The sequence below is a fragment of the Lepidochelys kempii genome, chromosome 11 (genome assembly GCF_965140265.1).
Source record: "Lepidochelys kempii isolate rLepKem1 chromosome 11, rLepKem1.hap2, whole genome shotgun sequence".
NCBI classification, from domain to species: Eukaryota; Metazoa; Chordata; order Testudines; family Cheloniidae; genus Lepidochelys; species Lepidochelys kempii.
The window spans coordinates 59,896,151-59,911,347 of record NC_133266.1 but is presented as its reverse complement, the minus strand read 5'-3'; the positions used below and the strand labels follow the sequence as shown (position 1 = coordinate 59,911,347).

Below are 15,197 nucleotides of genomic sequence, written 5' to 3'. Positions count from 1 at the left end.
CATTTCTTTCTCTTGAAGCTATTAACTGTTTCTGGTACCTGTTAGATGATGAAAATATGTACTTGGAGCTTCAGTTTCGATTCTAAAACTAAAGGTTAGATTGAAACCTGTAACTTGGAAGGGAGAGTTGGAAGGAAATAGGTTTTCAAAAAAGCCAAACCCCAAAAAGTTAACCTTTTCCCGCTAGATCACTGTGTCACAAATGGTCTGGGTCAGTAGTGCCCCAAAGTAATTACCATCTGATGGGTGAATGGTGTCCTATCTAAAATGAGTTACAGGCTCATTGCAATTCCTAACCAGGTATCCACATCTCAAGAGGTACCACCATTGTGGGTACCTGCCTGGGCCATCTCAACAGAGCATCACACAATTATGAATGGGTCACACTTAAATGGGTCTTACAGCTCAGGTAGAGGTGGATTGGCAGGACGGTGTAGAAAAATGCATTGCTTTGCCTCTGCTACATGTGACGTGCAAATAAAAAGGACTTGAGTTTGCAGGTTTTTACATCGAGCACTTTTCATGAAAACTCAATTCACATTGTCATTTTGCTAAAATATGTTTTATACTTTCACAGATGGGTTTTGAGGGTTTTTTATGGAGCTCACTGTACAGTTATAAATGCATTTCCTTTCATGCTTGTGGTTTGTGTCCCTTTTCCCATCTAGTAGTACACTTCTTTTGTACTCCTAGCTGCACTAAACAATTCTTTTAAAATATTAAAATTTTGCTTTAACAAAGTCAGAGAATATGGAATTTTTTAAGTGTTATGTTTAACCAAATGATTTCCAGAAGAAGAATAACCTTCAAAAGAACAAATCACCAATATAACATATGGTGAAGCAAAATACTGTTTCCTTGAGATGTTCTCTGTGTGCTTTAGCTATATCTTAGGTACTTACGTGCCTCTGTAAGAGCAGTATGTGAGCACCTCTCCAGCTTTCTAATAAATGCATCCTCACAACATCTCTATGTGGTAGGAAATGACCACTATTCCTGCTTCACAGGGGATTAACTGAGGCAGAGAGAGACTGTAGCACAGCTGGGAATCGTATCCAGATCAGTTGACTTCTAGACTAGCATCCTAACCACTGGACCTTTTTCCTCCCAATCTACATTTTATATCCTGATTTACATTAACTCCTGAAGTGAGGAGGGACTGCATAAAACCCTCTTTTGAGACTACTAGAGAGTCTTAGTTGGGTGGAGAGCTTGCTGCACATGGCCTTCTCTAGCTCACTCCAGTGAAGATGAAATGGTGAGGTCTTTTCTATACTAAACTTTTTTTCCCTAAAATTTCCCACTGGGAGTTTGCTCTTCCTTCAGCTGCATACATATGATGCTGTTGGGCAACCATGTTTTATCTGGACTTGCTGTGAGCAGTTAGATAACCTATAGTTAATATTCCTCTCCCACTGTGACCATCAGTGGAGCTGTACTGTTGGGAAGATTTAGGGGAGTGTACGCTATCATCTTTCTCACCCTCCTCCCCAAGACAAATCTTGGAAACTAAACCCTGGCTTCATGTAGAAAGATGCTAGATACTGTTCCAGTGTCTCTTTTCTCTATGATTTGTAGTATCTAGCAAAGTTACAAATTAAAGCTTCCAGGCTTATCTGTGCTAAACAATCTGTTACACTTTGGATTTAGCTGTGACACTGAGTATGTTTCACAGAGCTCTCTGTAAACTCAAACGTTTGTCCCTCTCCCCAACAGAAGTTGATCTAAAAAAGATAATCACCCATCTTGTCTTTCCCACGTAATCACGTGCTAGATACCTGTTTTGTGGTTTTGACGTGTTTTTCCATTGTTCCCTGGAAGGAGTTAAGTGGCATGTGGAAGGAGCATTTCTGGCAGAAAAAGGAGTTCTGTAGGAACAGAATTCATAAGTTCTTACGCGAGCTGCATCCAGGTCTCTCTTACCCAGAGGTGGACTAGGCTTTGTGCTTGCATGTTGCTAGGAAGAGGGAATCAAAGTGAAAAGTCGTCACCTAAATTCTGTCCCTTCCATTCAAAACCTCTTGATATTGTATACCATGCACAAAATGTAATACATTGTTTTTAAAAGCCTATAACACACACTGCATCTATGTAAAATAAGGATATATTCATTAAGAGGTCTTCTAATGTACAGATATGATGAAAAAGCTTGGAGGTGGATACTGTTTCATAATAAGAATGTAGAAAGGGAAAGTTATTTTTGTATATGGAGTATTTTTTTTTTTTTTTTAAAAATCTGTGCTGTGTATGTCCAGCAAGTGAAAACTCCGAATTGCTGGTGCACAGCCAGACATGCTTATTAAGGATCAGCCACAGGCAATATATACGAACGGTTAAAGGAGCTACATACATTAAGACACCACTCACTACCTTTTTATTTATTTATATATTTTTTTTTTACAGGAAAGCTCAAGTCCTGTAAATCAATTTATTTTGCTTCTAGCACTAGTAGTTAATGCACATTTAATTCAACTGAAGTCCAGCTCCAATTCAGCAAGAGCATAAAAATATTTCTGATGACATTGTTCCAAATCTATTGAAAATGTGCGGTGTGGTTTGCACATATAAATTTAACTCTGTTATATGCTATAAAAGAAAACAATGCAGAAGAAAACATGATTAACCTGATTTTGAGAAACAAGAATTGTTCTCTTGGGGGTAGCAGTCTTTATTTGACGTCTTCGTTGGCTTCTTGGTATTGCATGATGCTAATATGCATAAAATCTAGCGGTTTCTGGATCTAATGAGCATAGGTAAGTCAGTTGGCCTGAGGATCCTTCTGCAAGTCAGAGAAGCCCTCATACCCTCCACAAGATTGTGAAAGCTACTGCCCTGCTTTTACAGAATGGTCCTGAGAATCTGGGAGGGGGCAACAGGGTAGGAGAAGTCTGCTCTTACAAGGTCCACAAAAGACAGTAGGGCTAACTCAGGCTGTTAATTAGGTTGTCTATTGGTTGACTATAGCGTCTTGAATGCTTGATTTCCCACCTATTGGATGAACATATAAAGTGTACTTATCTATTGAGGAAGTGGATTTAGAAGAGAAAATGTCTCCCCAAGAAGCAATAGGGAAGTCCTAGGCCATGTTTTATACTTCCCATTGGGTCAGACAAGTTCAAAGGAACTCTTAATTGGATTCAGTGAATTGGAAGAGTCCACTGCAATAACCCCTATCCTCTCAGTATCCTTACATTTATTTGTTTTCTTTTGCTGTCTCCGGGCCTATCATTTGGAGCAGCTGAAAATAAGAATAAACCCATGGCCGTGAAATTTGCTGTGTATGTTCCAGTCCACTGGCTTCCACTAGCAACTCCCGCTGGAATCGCAGGTGCTGCTCCAGAGCTTCTCTTTGCCTGCAAACAAACCATGCTAATTAAAATATTTAGAGATAAATGAAAGGAAGGCAGCTAGTGTTCCTTGATTCATTAGGAGTGGGCTAGGTCAATATTTTTTTCCTTAATAATTATAAACTCAGCAATTTAAATTCATGCTGGTGTAACTTTTTACTTCAGCCATACTACAATTTCAGCTGTAGTGGGAAACCTGGGCACTATGCACCATTTTGTAGTATAGATGGGATACTAGCTGTGTCGCTGAACTATTCAAAAACTTGGGATCCATGTAAAGCTTTAGCACGCAGTTTGGGGACGTACTGAAAACATGGTTGAGTTTTGTCTACACCACAAAGAATCATTTTGTAATTTGGAGTTCTAGAGTACACAGGACCAAACATTAGAATTTGAGGCTCATTACTGGAATTCCAGTGTGAACCAGTGAAGATATTTTCACTGACATAGTTCCAGCCCTAGTCGTGTTTTTGTTTAGATTGGCCCCAAGTGATGTTAACTACTGATGTGTTACTATTCAGCAGGAATAATTTCCTTTTCTGAATAAGGCTGTTTACCTGGCTAGAAGTTGTGCTTGTGTCTTTGCTTCCTCCAAAGCTAATCTAGCTGCTGCTTCTGCTTTCTTCCTCGTTTCCTCGGCCTCACGCCTTGCCTGTTCCTCCTCCTCCAGTTTCCTTCTCTCATACTCCAGGCGTTCTTCTTCTGCCATCTCTGCTAGCCGTTGTCGTTCCACCTCTAGCCACATTTCCCTTTCTTTCTGTTTGCGTTTTTCTGCCTCTAGGGGGTGGATGACCAGATAATTAGTAGCTGCCAAGATTTCCTATTTAGGAAATAAATCGTTGTTTAACTGTACTGAAAACCCAAAATGATATTGCTATTGCAGTATTGTCAACCCCAAGTGTTTTAAAAACCCCAGGCCCCTAAAATTGAGATTTAAAAAAAAACAACTTCTCATTCAGCACATTTTCAAGTATTTGTTTTCAGCTATGAGTGTTAAACAATTACTTACATTTTTAAGGCAATTCTCATGTAGTTATATAGCTCCAGGGAGCGTGGGCAGCCAGGAGGCATCGGTGGTGGTGGCGGCAGGGCTGAAGTAGCCCTAGCCTGCAGCTTCCTGGGCGGCGGGGGAGGGCTGGAGCCCTGAACCCCACCTGCGCTGGGCTGAAACCCAGAGCCCTGCATTGCACCTCAAGTGGGGATGAAGCCCCATGCCCTGAGAGTGACTGAAGCCCAGAACCCCCAGCCCTGACCCTCTATATAGAATACCCCAAAAAATTTTAAATAAATGGTATTCTAATATTGTTTAACTGTGTGATTAAAACAGCAATTAATCACGAATAACTTCTAAAATTTCACGATTTAACTTTTTTAATCGCATGACAGCTCTAGTGTTTTCATTCTCTGCTCTTGCCTGTGACCTGGGGTATCAGACCCAACCTTTGTATTTTTACAGGGCCTTTCTTCCAAGCATCTCACAGTGCTTTACAAACTTTAACATATTAATCACCTCAAGATTTCTGTGAGTAGTAAAGTACTAATTTCTCCCACCTGTAAAATACAGGTAATGAGGCACATTGAAGTTAAGTGACTTGCATAAGGTTATGGGGCAAATCACTGGCAAAGCTGGCAATAGAACCCAGAAACTAACGACTCCCTCTCACAGTAGTGCAAATATCAAGCAAATGGACTGGAGTGCATCACAGTTGATTTTGTTTGTTTAAACAAGATATGATGTTTCCAAAAAACTTTACTATAAGCTGAATTTCACTGTAAACAGAGAGGGCCAATATGGCAAAGCTCCCCTTTGCAGCTGCAGCTGGGGGTCTTTCTTCCACCCACCCCCTGCCACAGGGGGCACTAGCAGCTACACGAGTGCCTCTCAAAAGCCATGTCTTCACTTCCAGTGACAGCAGCTGCAGCCAATGCAGACGGTAAGAATTCCTTTGCCTCTCACGCACCCACACAGTAGTGGCAGCTTCTTTTCAGTCAGAACAGAGATGGGGGATGGTAAGAGTGTCCTTGGAATGAAATATTCCTAGAGGAATCAGAACAATGGACCCCACCACTGGGGGCATGAAATTCACTCCAACTGCGCTGATGCAATTTGGGATTTTCACTTCACTATAAGCAGGTTCTTCTATATTGTGATCAAAGGGGACAGACTGCTTGAGAAACCTCTTTGCTGCCTTGTTAGACACTAGGCCACCTGTGGTGAATTTCTCTGGATCCCTTATTACTAGAGCCATGGAGGAATTTTAATGAAGAAGCTCCTATCTCGGTACTTACATAGATAGCCCCTATCATTGTAGTACCTAGGTGCCTTACAGACATTAAATAATTCACTCTTTCAACACTCCCTGAAGAAGGGGAGTATTATTGTTATTATCACTATTGTGCAGATGATGAGGAATAAAGAGATTAAGAGACTTGCCAAAGGTGTCTCAGGAATTCCAGGCAGAGCCAGGAGCTCCTGAGTCTGAGTCCAGTGCCTTGACCAGAAAACCACCCTTCTGGGTGAGTTATCTGTAGATACAGTAAGTTTTAGCCCTTCTTTAGAGCACCTGCACGTTCTCGTTCCTCCTGCTGTCTCTTCTTCTGCAGCTCCAGAAGTTTTCTTCGATATTCCTCCTGCTGCTGTCGGATACGTTCCTGTGCTGCTTTCTCGTGTTGTAGCTTCCTCGCTGCCTCTTCCTCCTGGCGCTGGTGCTGTTCTTCTAGTGCCTGTTTCCGTAAACTGAAACACAAATTATTAATTGATCGAGCACTGAGGGCCTGCTGAGCACTCTTCATAGATCGTAAAAAGAGCAGGTTCCTGGCCCAAAGATCTACAAATGAATACTATGTAGGAGAAGGGATGGTTAAAACAGGACAGAGTGGCTGATTACTAATGTCAGCTTGGTTCCACAAATTTGTTTAGATTTCTTTAAAATACATAGTTTCTACTGTCTAATTTAATCTTCCTTAAAATGTAATTTTTTTCATAACTGCACTCAAAAATACAACAGTGTAAAACTTCTGAGTGTGCAAGTCCACTCAGTCCTACTTCTTGTTCAACCAATCGCTCAGACAAACAAGTTTGTTTACATTTACAGAAGATAATACTGCCCTCTTCTTATTTACAATGTCACCAGAAAGTGAGAACAGGCGTTATCAGGCACTTTTGTAGCTGGCGTTGCAAGGTATTTACGTGCCAGGTATGCAAAACATTCGTATGTTCCTTCATGCTTTGGCCACCATTCCAGAGGATATGCTTCCATACTGATGATGCTTGTTAAAAAAAAAAAAATGCGTTAATTAAATTTGTGACTGAATTTCTTGAGGGAGAATTGTATGTCTCCTGCTCTGTGCTTTACCCACATTCTGCCATATATTTCATGTTATAGCAGTATCGGATGACCCAGCACATGCTGTCCATTTTAAGAACATTCACTGCAGATTTGACAAAACGCAAAGAAGGTACCAATGTGAGATTTCTAAAGAGATCTACAGCACTCGACCCAAGGTTTAAGAATCTGAAGTGCCTTCCAAAATCTGAGAGGGACGAGGTGTGGAGCATGCTTTCAGAAGTCTTAAAAGAGCAACACTCTGATGAGGAAACTACAGAACCCAAACTACCAAAAAAGAAAATCAACCTTCTGCTGGTGGCATTTGACTCAGATAATGAAAATGTACATGCATCGGTCTGTACTGCTTTGGATTGTTATCGAGCAGAACCCATCATCAGCATGGATGCATGTCCCCTGGAATGGTGGTTGAAGCATGAAGGGCGATATGAATCTTTTGCGCATCTGGCATGTAAATATCTTGCGACGCTGGCTACAACAATGCCATGAGAACGCCTGTTCTCACTTTCAGGTGACACTGTAAATCAGAAGTGGGCAGCATTATCTCCTGCAAATGTAAACAAACTTGTTTGTCTGAGCAATTGGCTGAAGAAGTAGAACTGAGTGGACTTGCAGGCTCTAAAATTTTACATTGTTTGGTTTTTTTTTTTTTTTAGTGTAGTTTTTTTGTACATAATTCTACATTTGTAAGTTCAACTTTCATGTTAAAGAGATTGCACTACAGTACTTGTATTAGGTGAACTGAAATACTATTTCATGTTTTTTTTTACAGTACAAATACTTGTAATAAAAATATGAAATATTTTGTAATTGAACTCAATATATTTGAAAATGTAGAAAACATCCAAAAATATTTAAATAAGTGGTATTCTATTGTTTAACAGTGCAATTAATTGCAATTAATTTCTTTAATCATACGATTAATCATTAATTTTTTTAATTGCTTGACAGCCCTACTTAATATAAAATATAAATATAAAAGAAGGTTCCAGAATATCTCATCTGTGCTGCTTTCTTCTACTGTTTGGAAATTCAGTCAGGGAGTATTGGTATTATAAGAGGATGCCCAACCTTGAGATGTCTTAGTGTGTTCCTGGTGTGAGAAGTGGGATATTTGGAGAGAGGTATTTCCTGATGTATGGGTAGATGGAGTTTGCCATTTAAGGAACACATCAAGCACTTAAACCTCCAAAGAACAATCATGCTTTTTATGTTGCCATTCAACCCAAATATTTCCTTTCCCATCTGGAACCTTATCCCCACTAACCGTATCTCCTCTGCCCTTCTCTTCTGTTCCTGTTCCAGTTCTTCTTTTATTTTTTCCATACGCTCCTGCTGCTTTTGCTGTTTCCATTTCTGTTCCTCCTGTTCCCTTCTTTTCCTCTCTACTTCTAGCCGTCTTCTCTCTGCCTTCTCTGCTCGCATTCTGTCCCGTGATAATTTCTCCTCCTGCTGATTTCCAGGGAGATCCTGAATGGATAGAAGGAAAAGACACCTACTAAATGAAGTTTGCACTCTGCTAATTGCCGAATGGTTCATTTGTTCAATTGATAACAATGGGATTCACAGTCCCTGAAATGGATGCACTTTATATGAGATTTACATATCCTAGAGTACATTTGCCTTACCTGGGACACTTATCGTTAATGTGATTGACTTTACCTGTGCCGTTTACTCTGAACCGTAAATATACCTCTCATTCCGTAGGTGACTCCTAGCGGGTGCCTTGCATTACGACATCTGATAACTATCACAGGGCTCCCCCATAGTTTACATTCCCCTGATTTTTCACCATTGTAAACCAAATTCTATGAAGCTCGGCTCAGGTTCAGATTTCTGATACCACCTCCTCTCTATTTCTTTGGGAATGCTTTGACTGTCCAAAAATATGTTGGGGGGGGGGGAGGAGGAGGAGGAAAAAGGACTGGGTTTACTCCAAAACCCTGAAGCCAGTTGTCTTGCATTGTCAGGAAATTGATATGAATGATGTGTCTCATAGTTGCAAGGTAAAAGAATGGTTATAATGAAAATAAGTCTAAAAATACTACACCAAAAATGCAAGGATACGAAAGGTCTCAACATTGAAGCCTGAGGATACAGAGTTTCTAAACCGAGACCCAGACTCTTAATAAATTCAACACTCATCAATAACATAGTATTGTAAGATTTGCAATGCCAATTTGGACCACTGGCTTATCAAGTCCACTCTCCAACTTCTGGCAGTCGCATCAGCTATAGCTGATGCTTTAGGGAGATTCTACCGTATCCATAAGGCACTGGTGCAGCCCTGAACGTGGGTTAGGGAAAGGGAATCTTTTCTGACCCTATGATGATCAAGAGGATATCTTCAACATGGGTGTAGACCAGGGGTGTAGACCGAGGGCCACATTGGGGAATAGAAATTGCATGGCGGGCCACAAATGCGCACAAAATTGGGGTTGGGGTGCAGGCTCTGGGGTGGGGCTAGGGATGGTGAGTTTGGTGTGTAGAAGGGTGCTCTGGGCTGGGACCGAGGGGTTTGGAGGATGGGAAAGGGATTGGGGTGCGGGAAGTGGTGCAGGTTCTGGCTGGGGGTGTGGGCTCGGGGGTGGGGCTGGGGATGAGAGGTTTGGGGTGCAGGAGGATGCTCCAGGCTGGGATTGAGGGTTTTGGAGAGTGGGAGGGAGATCAGGGTTGGGGCATAGGGAAAGGCTCAGGGGGTGCAGTCTCTGAGTGGCGCTTACCTCTAGCGGCTCCCAGAAGCAGTGGCATGTCCCTTCTTTGGCTCCTATGTGGAGGTGTGGCCAGGCAGCTCTGCGTGCTGCCCCATGTGCAGGCACCACCCCTGCAGCTCCCATTGGAGTGTTTAGGAGCCAGAGCAGGGTCACGCCACAGCTTCCCGGAGCTGTGTGGTGCAGACCCTGACCCTGCGCCCCAGCTGGAGCGCCGGAGTAGCCCCTTACCCAGCACCCCAGCCGGAGTGAGGCCGAGCCCCGTGGTGCAGCCCCCAACCCAGCGCCCTGGCTGGAGCGGAGCCAGGCTATGTGGTGCGGCCCTCAACCCAGCGCCCCAGCCGGAGTGGAGCCAAGCCATGTGATGTGGCCCCTGATCCAGCATCCCGCCTAGAGCACCAGAGCGGGGCTGAGCTGTGTGGTGTGGCTCATGGGCTGGCTTAAAACGGCTCATGGGCCGTAGTTTGCCCAACCCTGGTGTAAACAGCTGAAGGCTCAGTGAGGCTTTGCCTCCCCAGAAAAATTAGGGATTGCATTAATAAATGAAGGAAATACTGAATTTGGAACAGAAGCTTATTCATCTTTCTATTAAAAGTGGACAAATTTAGTTATGCTACAGAACTGCTCATTGAAGTGATAGGCAGCAGCTATTATTTTTTAACTCTAGCCTCTCCAAATAAAATTTTTTGTCTGCACCTGTTGAAGCACAAGATTCAGTTATTCTTCACAGTCACATGATCTACTATCCCTTTAAGGACAGGCCTAGGCCTGCTCATCCCTGCTCTGAGTCCTGCCTTTGAAAGACTGGCATTCTGAAAACTGTAGTCTCCCTAGGGTTATAGGACTGTAGGCTACTACAAAGCATGCTGGGAAGTGGGAAGGAGTGCCAAGGAACATAAGCAACACTCAGACGTGTGAGTGAGCGAGGTTGATTGATAGATATCTGATCTGAAACCTGGTGCAGGGTTTTCCACTAAGAGAGCCTAGGGGAGCTGTGGGAAAGGCCCATCAAGAAACAGAAAATAGAAGAACCTGGGAGGGGTGAAACAAGAGAAGGAGAGAGCCTGGGACAATACAGTCCGGGGCTGGGCTCAAGGCTCAGTGTTGACCCTGCTAGGGCTTCCAGAGAGGGTAGAACTCTCATCAAGGGGGCAGATCACAGCTGACACTGGGGAAAGGACAACTGAGCCTGCTTGACCCAGAATGAGAGGATTAATTGACTTCATATCCTTCCATGTTCCCCAGGCTTCTCCTACCAGCCTGGGGACGACTGTTTTTGAAAGACAGTGGTCTCTTTCCCATAGCAGGAAGGTAAAGAATCTGTTATATTTACTGCAGCAAACATAATCACACATGTTGTTATTGGTCATAATATTATGCAGCCTTTTAAATTCCTTAGCTACAGTATTTAATGTTCTGGTGGCAATGAAGCCCACAAGCTGACTACACTGCTATATTTCCTTTTGTTTATTCTAAGTTCACCAGCCATAAATCTCACCAAGTGATTGCTTGTTCCTGTAATAGACAGGGACTGCCGAGAGGTGAATAACCTGCTGACCTGCAATAACCAAAAGGTCTGGTCCTTTAAGGGGTTTGGGCTGAGCAGCAGAGTGCTAGAGAGCTTGCCACTCCAAGTAGAGGAATGAGCAAAGCCACATGATGGGGCATCCTGTGGCTAATAGCAGGCCCGCAGGAAAATGAGCAGCTGGCCGTTTAGTCAAATGGGGAGCCAAACAGGGAAAACAGCCTTGGGAATCAGTCCTCTATCAGGAGCGGATGGGCTGGTGGGTGGGTAGGAGGGTTGGCAGTCAGAAATAAGCCTTTGGAAGGAGAATCAGAGTAGCTGAAATGATGGACGGGCAGTAAGCCCAGTTGTTTTGGGTTCCCAGGCCTGGGAGCCTGTAGAAGAGGGTGGGCATGAGCGTGGGTTCCCTCAACTGCTGCAGAGGACTAAGAAACAGTCTGCAGTGCCATCTAGTGATGTGATGCCGTGATCAGGGAGAAGCTGGAGGGACTGAGCAGAGCCCCAAAGGGCTGGAGCTGAGCTCAGGAGAATGGCAGAGTTGGAACGGAAGAACAATGGTGAAAGAGAAGACAGGTGTTCTATAAGGCAAGGCTGGGCCCACCCTGAGACTGGGGCAGAAGATTTTTGTTTTGTGTCTGGACTTGATACACAGGAAGGGATGGGCTTGTTGTGATCTGCTAGAGGGCTAAGTCACCTCAGTAGCCGAACTGCGTTGAGGGTGAGAGAACCATGGAAGATGAAGGAATCTGAAGCGGGCCCTGAGCCAGACCAGGTAGGTCCCTATTGCAATCCTAGAATGTAAAAGGCAGTTCAGTGAATCATTCTTTCTATCTCTGACCATAAGGGAAAACCCCAGTTCTTACCTCTGAAACCTCATTGCTTATGCCTGCATCCAATTCAGTGCCACTAACTGTGGCGATTATTGGGCAAGTCTGAGTAAATTTTTTGTGAATGGGAACTGGACTAGACCCAGAAGGATTGCCATAATCCTCAAAACAAAACCGAGGGCTCTCAGGAGAGAGCAAATGGTCCTTAATAGGAGAGCTGGAGGGAGAAGGGCTGCTGTCATCACGTAACTCCTCATCTCCAGCAGCCGCACTGCTCTGATCAGCTTCTTCTGCTTCCTGCCCTCCTTCCTTATGCTTTGGTTCTTGGATGGTCCCTTGTCTTTTGACTCTAGTAGTCTTTTTCCTGAGAGAGGATGTTCTTTTCTCATCAGCCTTTTTCTGTTTTGGTTTTCCTGTAAGACATTAATTCCAAATCTTGATTTGTGTCAGCCAAGGGTGTGCACAAGGGGGGGCAAGCAGGGGCACAGAACTCCTCCAGCCCTGGGGCCATGGTAGGGGTCCAGAATGTGTCCCTCCAAAAGCGGTCAAATTTTTATTCCTGCACACGTCCCATGGTGTCAGCTGATACAGCCAACCCACTGTAACCTGATCTCTAATCAAGTTGCAGAATGTTTTCCAGATGTCACCAATATTGCAGGTTTCAATGGTAGCTGTGTTAGTCTGTATCAGCAAAAAAACCGAGGAGTCCTTGTGGCACCTTACAGACTAACAAATTTATTTGGGTATAAGCTTTTGTGGGCTAGAACCCACTTCATCAAATGTATGAAGTAAAAGATACAGGAGCAGGTATAAATACATGAAAGGATGTGGGTTGCTTTACCTAGTGTTAGGTCAGTCTAACGAGATAATTAACAGCAGGATACCAAGGGAGGAGAAATAACTTTTGAAGTGGTAAGAGAGTGGCCCATTACAGACAGTTGACAAGAAGGTGCATCCGATGAAGTGAGCTGTAGCTCAGGAAAGCTCATGCTCAAATAAATTGGTTAGTCTCTAAGGTGCCACAAGTACTCCTTTTCTTTTTGCGAATACAGACTAACACGGCTGTTACTCTGAAAGAAGGTGTGAGTAACAGTAGGGAGAAATTAGTATTGGGGAAATTAAGTTTAGGTTTTGTAATGCCCCAACCACTCCCAGTCTTTATTCAGGCCTAATCTGATGGTATCTAGTTTGCAAATTAATTCCAGTTCTGCAGTTTCATGTTGGAGTCTGTTTTTGAAGCTTTCTTGTTGAAGAATTGCCACTTTGAGGTCCGTTATTGAGTGACCAGAGAGATTGAAGTGTTCTCCTACTGATTTTTGAATGTTATGATTCCTGATGTCAGATTTGTGTCCATTTATTCTTTTGCGTAGAGACTGTCCAGTTTGGCCAATGTACATGGCAGAGGGGCATTGCTGGCACACGATGGCATATATCACATTGGTAGATGTGCAGGTGAACGAGCCCCGGATGGTGTGGCTGATGTGGTTAGGTCCTAAGATGGTGTCACTTGAACAGATATGTGGACAGAGTTGGCACCGGGGTTTGTAGCAGGGTGTGGTCGCTGGGTTGGTGTTTTTTGTTGTGTGGTGTGTGGTTGCTGGTGAGTATTTGCCTCAGGTTGGGGGGCTGTCTGTAAGTGAGGACTGGCCTGTCTCCCAAGGTCTGTGAGAGTGAGGGGTTGTCCTTCAGGATAGGTTGTAGATCCTTGGTGATGTGCTGGAGAGGTTTTAATTGGGGGCGGTAGATGATGGCTAGTGGCATTCTGTTACTTTCTTTGTTGGGTCTGTCTTGTAATAGGTGACTTCTCGGTACTCTTCTGGTTTTTCAATCTGTTTCTTCTTTTCACCAGGTGGGTATTGCAGTTTTAAGAACGCTTGATAGAGATTCTGTAGGTGTTTGTCTCTGTCTGAGGGGTTGAAGCAAATGCGGTTGTATTGCAGAGCTTGGCTGTAGACAATGGATCGTGTGATGTGGTCTGGATGAAAGCTGGAGGCATGTAGGTAAGTATAGCGGTCAGTAGGTTTCTGGTATAGGGTGGTGTTTATGTGACCATCGCTTATTAGCACTGTAGTGTCTAGGAAGTGGACCTCTTGTGTTATTTCTCCTCCCTTGGTATCCTGATGTTAATTGATTTATCTCGTTAGACTGACCTAACACTAGGTAAAGCAACCCACATCCTTTCATGTATTTATACCTGCTCCTGTATCTTTTACTTCATACATCTGATGAAGTGGGTTCTAGCCCATGAAAGCTTATGCCCAAATAAATTTGTTAGTCTATAAGCTGCCACAAGGACTCCTAGTTTTTTTTACCAATATTGCAGTTAGTTGTCTTTGTGCTTATCTACAATACAAGTACTTAAATCCATAGGCAAATCTATTCCATATTTTTATTATAGGGAGCTAGTGTTAGTTTATTGGGAGGCAGTGTAAATATTAGGTATGATACATAAACTTTTTTCTAAACACTCATTTTAGACATGAACATTTCCCTCTTGCACAGAATTTAGTGATTTTGAAAAGAAGAATTTGGTGCTCTTGGTTTTCTGATTTTGTCGTGTTTCCTGCTCAGCTTAGGTCAATTTAAAGAGCCAAAACATTATACCTTTTATTACTACAATGATGAAATTAAAAATAAGGAAGATAGCTCTGTCAATGTTTAAAGATTAATGTCAGAACAATTATCCAGAAATTCTTTATTAGATTTTTTTTTGAGACAGCCAACTGTAATTTTCTATCTAATTATTATTCTTATATCAAACAACAATCTTAACTACATTAGTTGTATTTTTCTCTTCCGAAGGTGTTGCTTGAGGCCTTATCTCTCTAGACAAAAATTATTATGAAATGCTGATGTTAGCATTTGTTCACAACAAGAGAGAACGCACCTAAAAATATCAAAAGACAGTGTGATCTAATGGATGGAGCATTGGACTGGGATCCAGTAGACCTGGGTTCTCTTCCTAGCTCTGCCACTGACCCGCTATATAACTTTGGACAAGTCACTTCCTCTTTCTGTCCCGCCCCCACTCCTTTGTCTGTTTGCAGTGTAAGACCTTTAAGGCAGGAGGCTAATCTGTGTACACTGAATAGCAAAATGGGAACCTCCATCCCTAGGTGCTACTGAAATACAAATAAGCAATAATGTAGAAATAACATGAAAAAGGAAGAGCAGTTACTATAAATGTGCACCTCTCAGTATGCATGTTTCTTTTTTGCTACACTGCAATCACCCTTGGAGGAAAAATCTAGCTACAAACCATGTCTATTTGCAAAACTACATACAATTATTTGCTTCTGGCAAAACAGAAGATATTTCCTTCTAGGTATGCATGGTTACAACACAGCTGTTTTCTGCTGCAGTGACAGCTCGCTTTAGCTGATTCAACGATAAATAGCAAGGGAATTAATCTTAATAAAAATTGATCACACATCTAAAAA

The 15,197-nt window shown here is 42.8% G+C and overlaps 1 protein-coding gene across 2 annotated transcripts in view; it reads right to left on the bottom strand.

The window, feature by feature from the left end:
* Positions 1 to 2,363: 2,363 nt before the first annotated feature.
* KIAA2012 (KIAA2012 ortholog) overlaps positions 2,364 to 15,197 on the bottom strand; it is a 104,576-nt gene continuing 91,742 nt past the window's right edge. For both annotated transcript variants that reach the window (XM_073306438.1, XM_073306440.1), the window contains exons 20-24: positions 11,794 to 12,170; positions 7,962 to 8,164; positions 5,912 to 6,084; positions 3,905 to 4,124; positions 2,364 to 3,353 (exon numbers count right to left, since the gene is read on the bottom strand). In XM_073306438.1, coding sequence (XP_073162539.1) covers positions 3,194 to 3,353; positions 3,905 to 4,124; positions 5,912 to 6,084; positions 7,962 to 8,164; positions 11,794 to 12,170 — 1,133 coding nt within the window. In that variant the 3' untranslated portion in view covers positions 2,364 to 3,193. The remainder of the gene's footprint in view (positions 3,354 to 3,904; positions 4,125 to 5,911; positions 6,085 to 7,961; positions 8,165 to 11,793; positions 12,171 to 15,197) is intronic.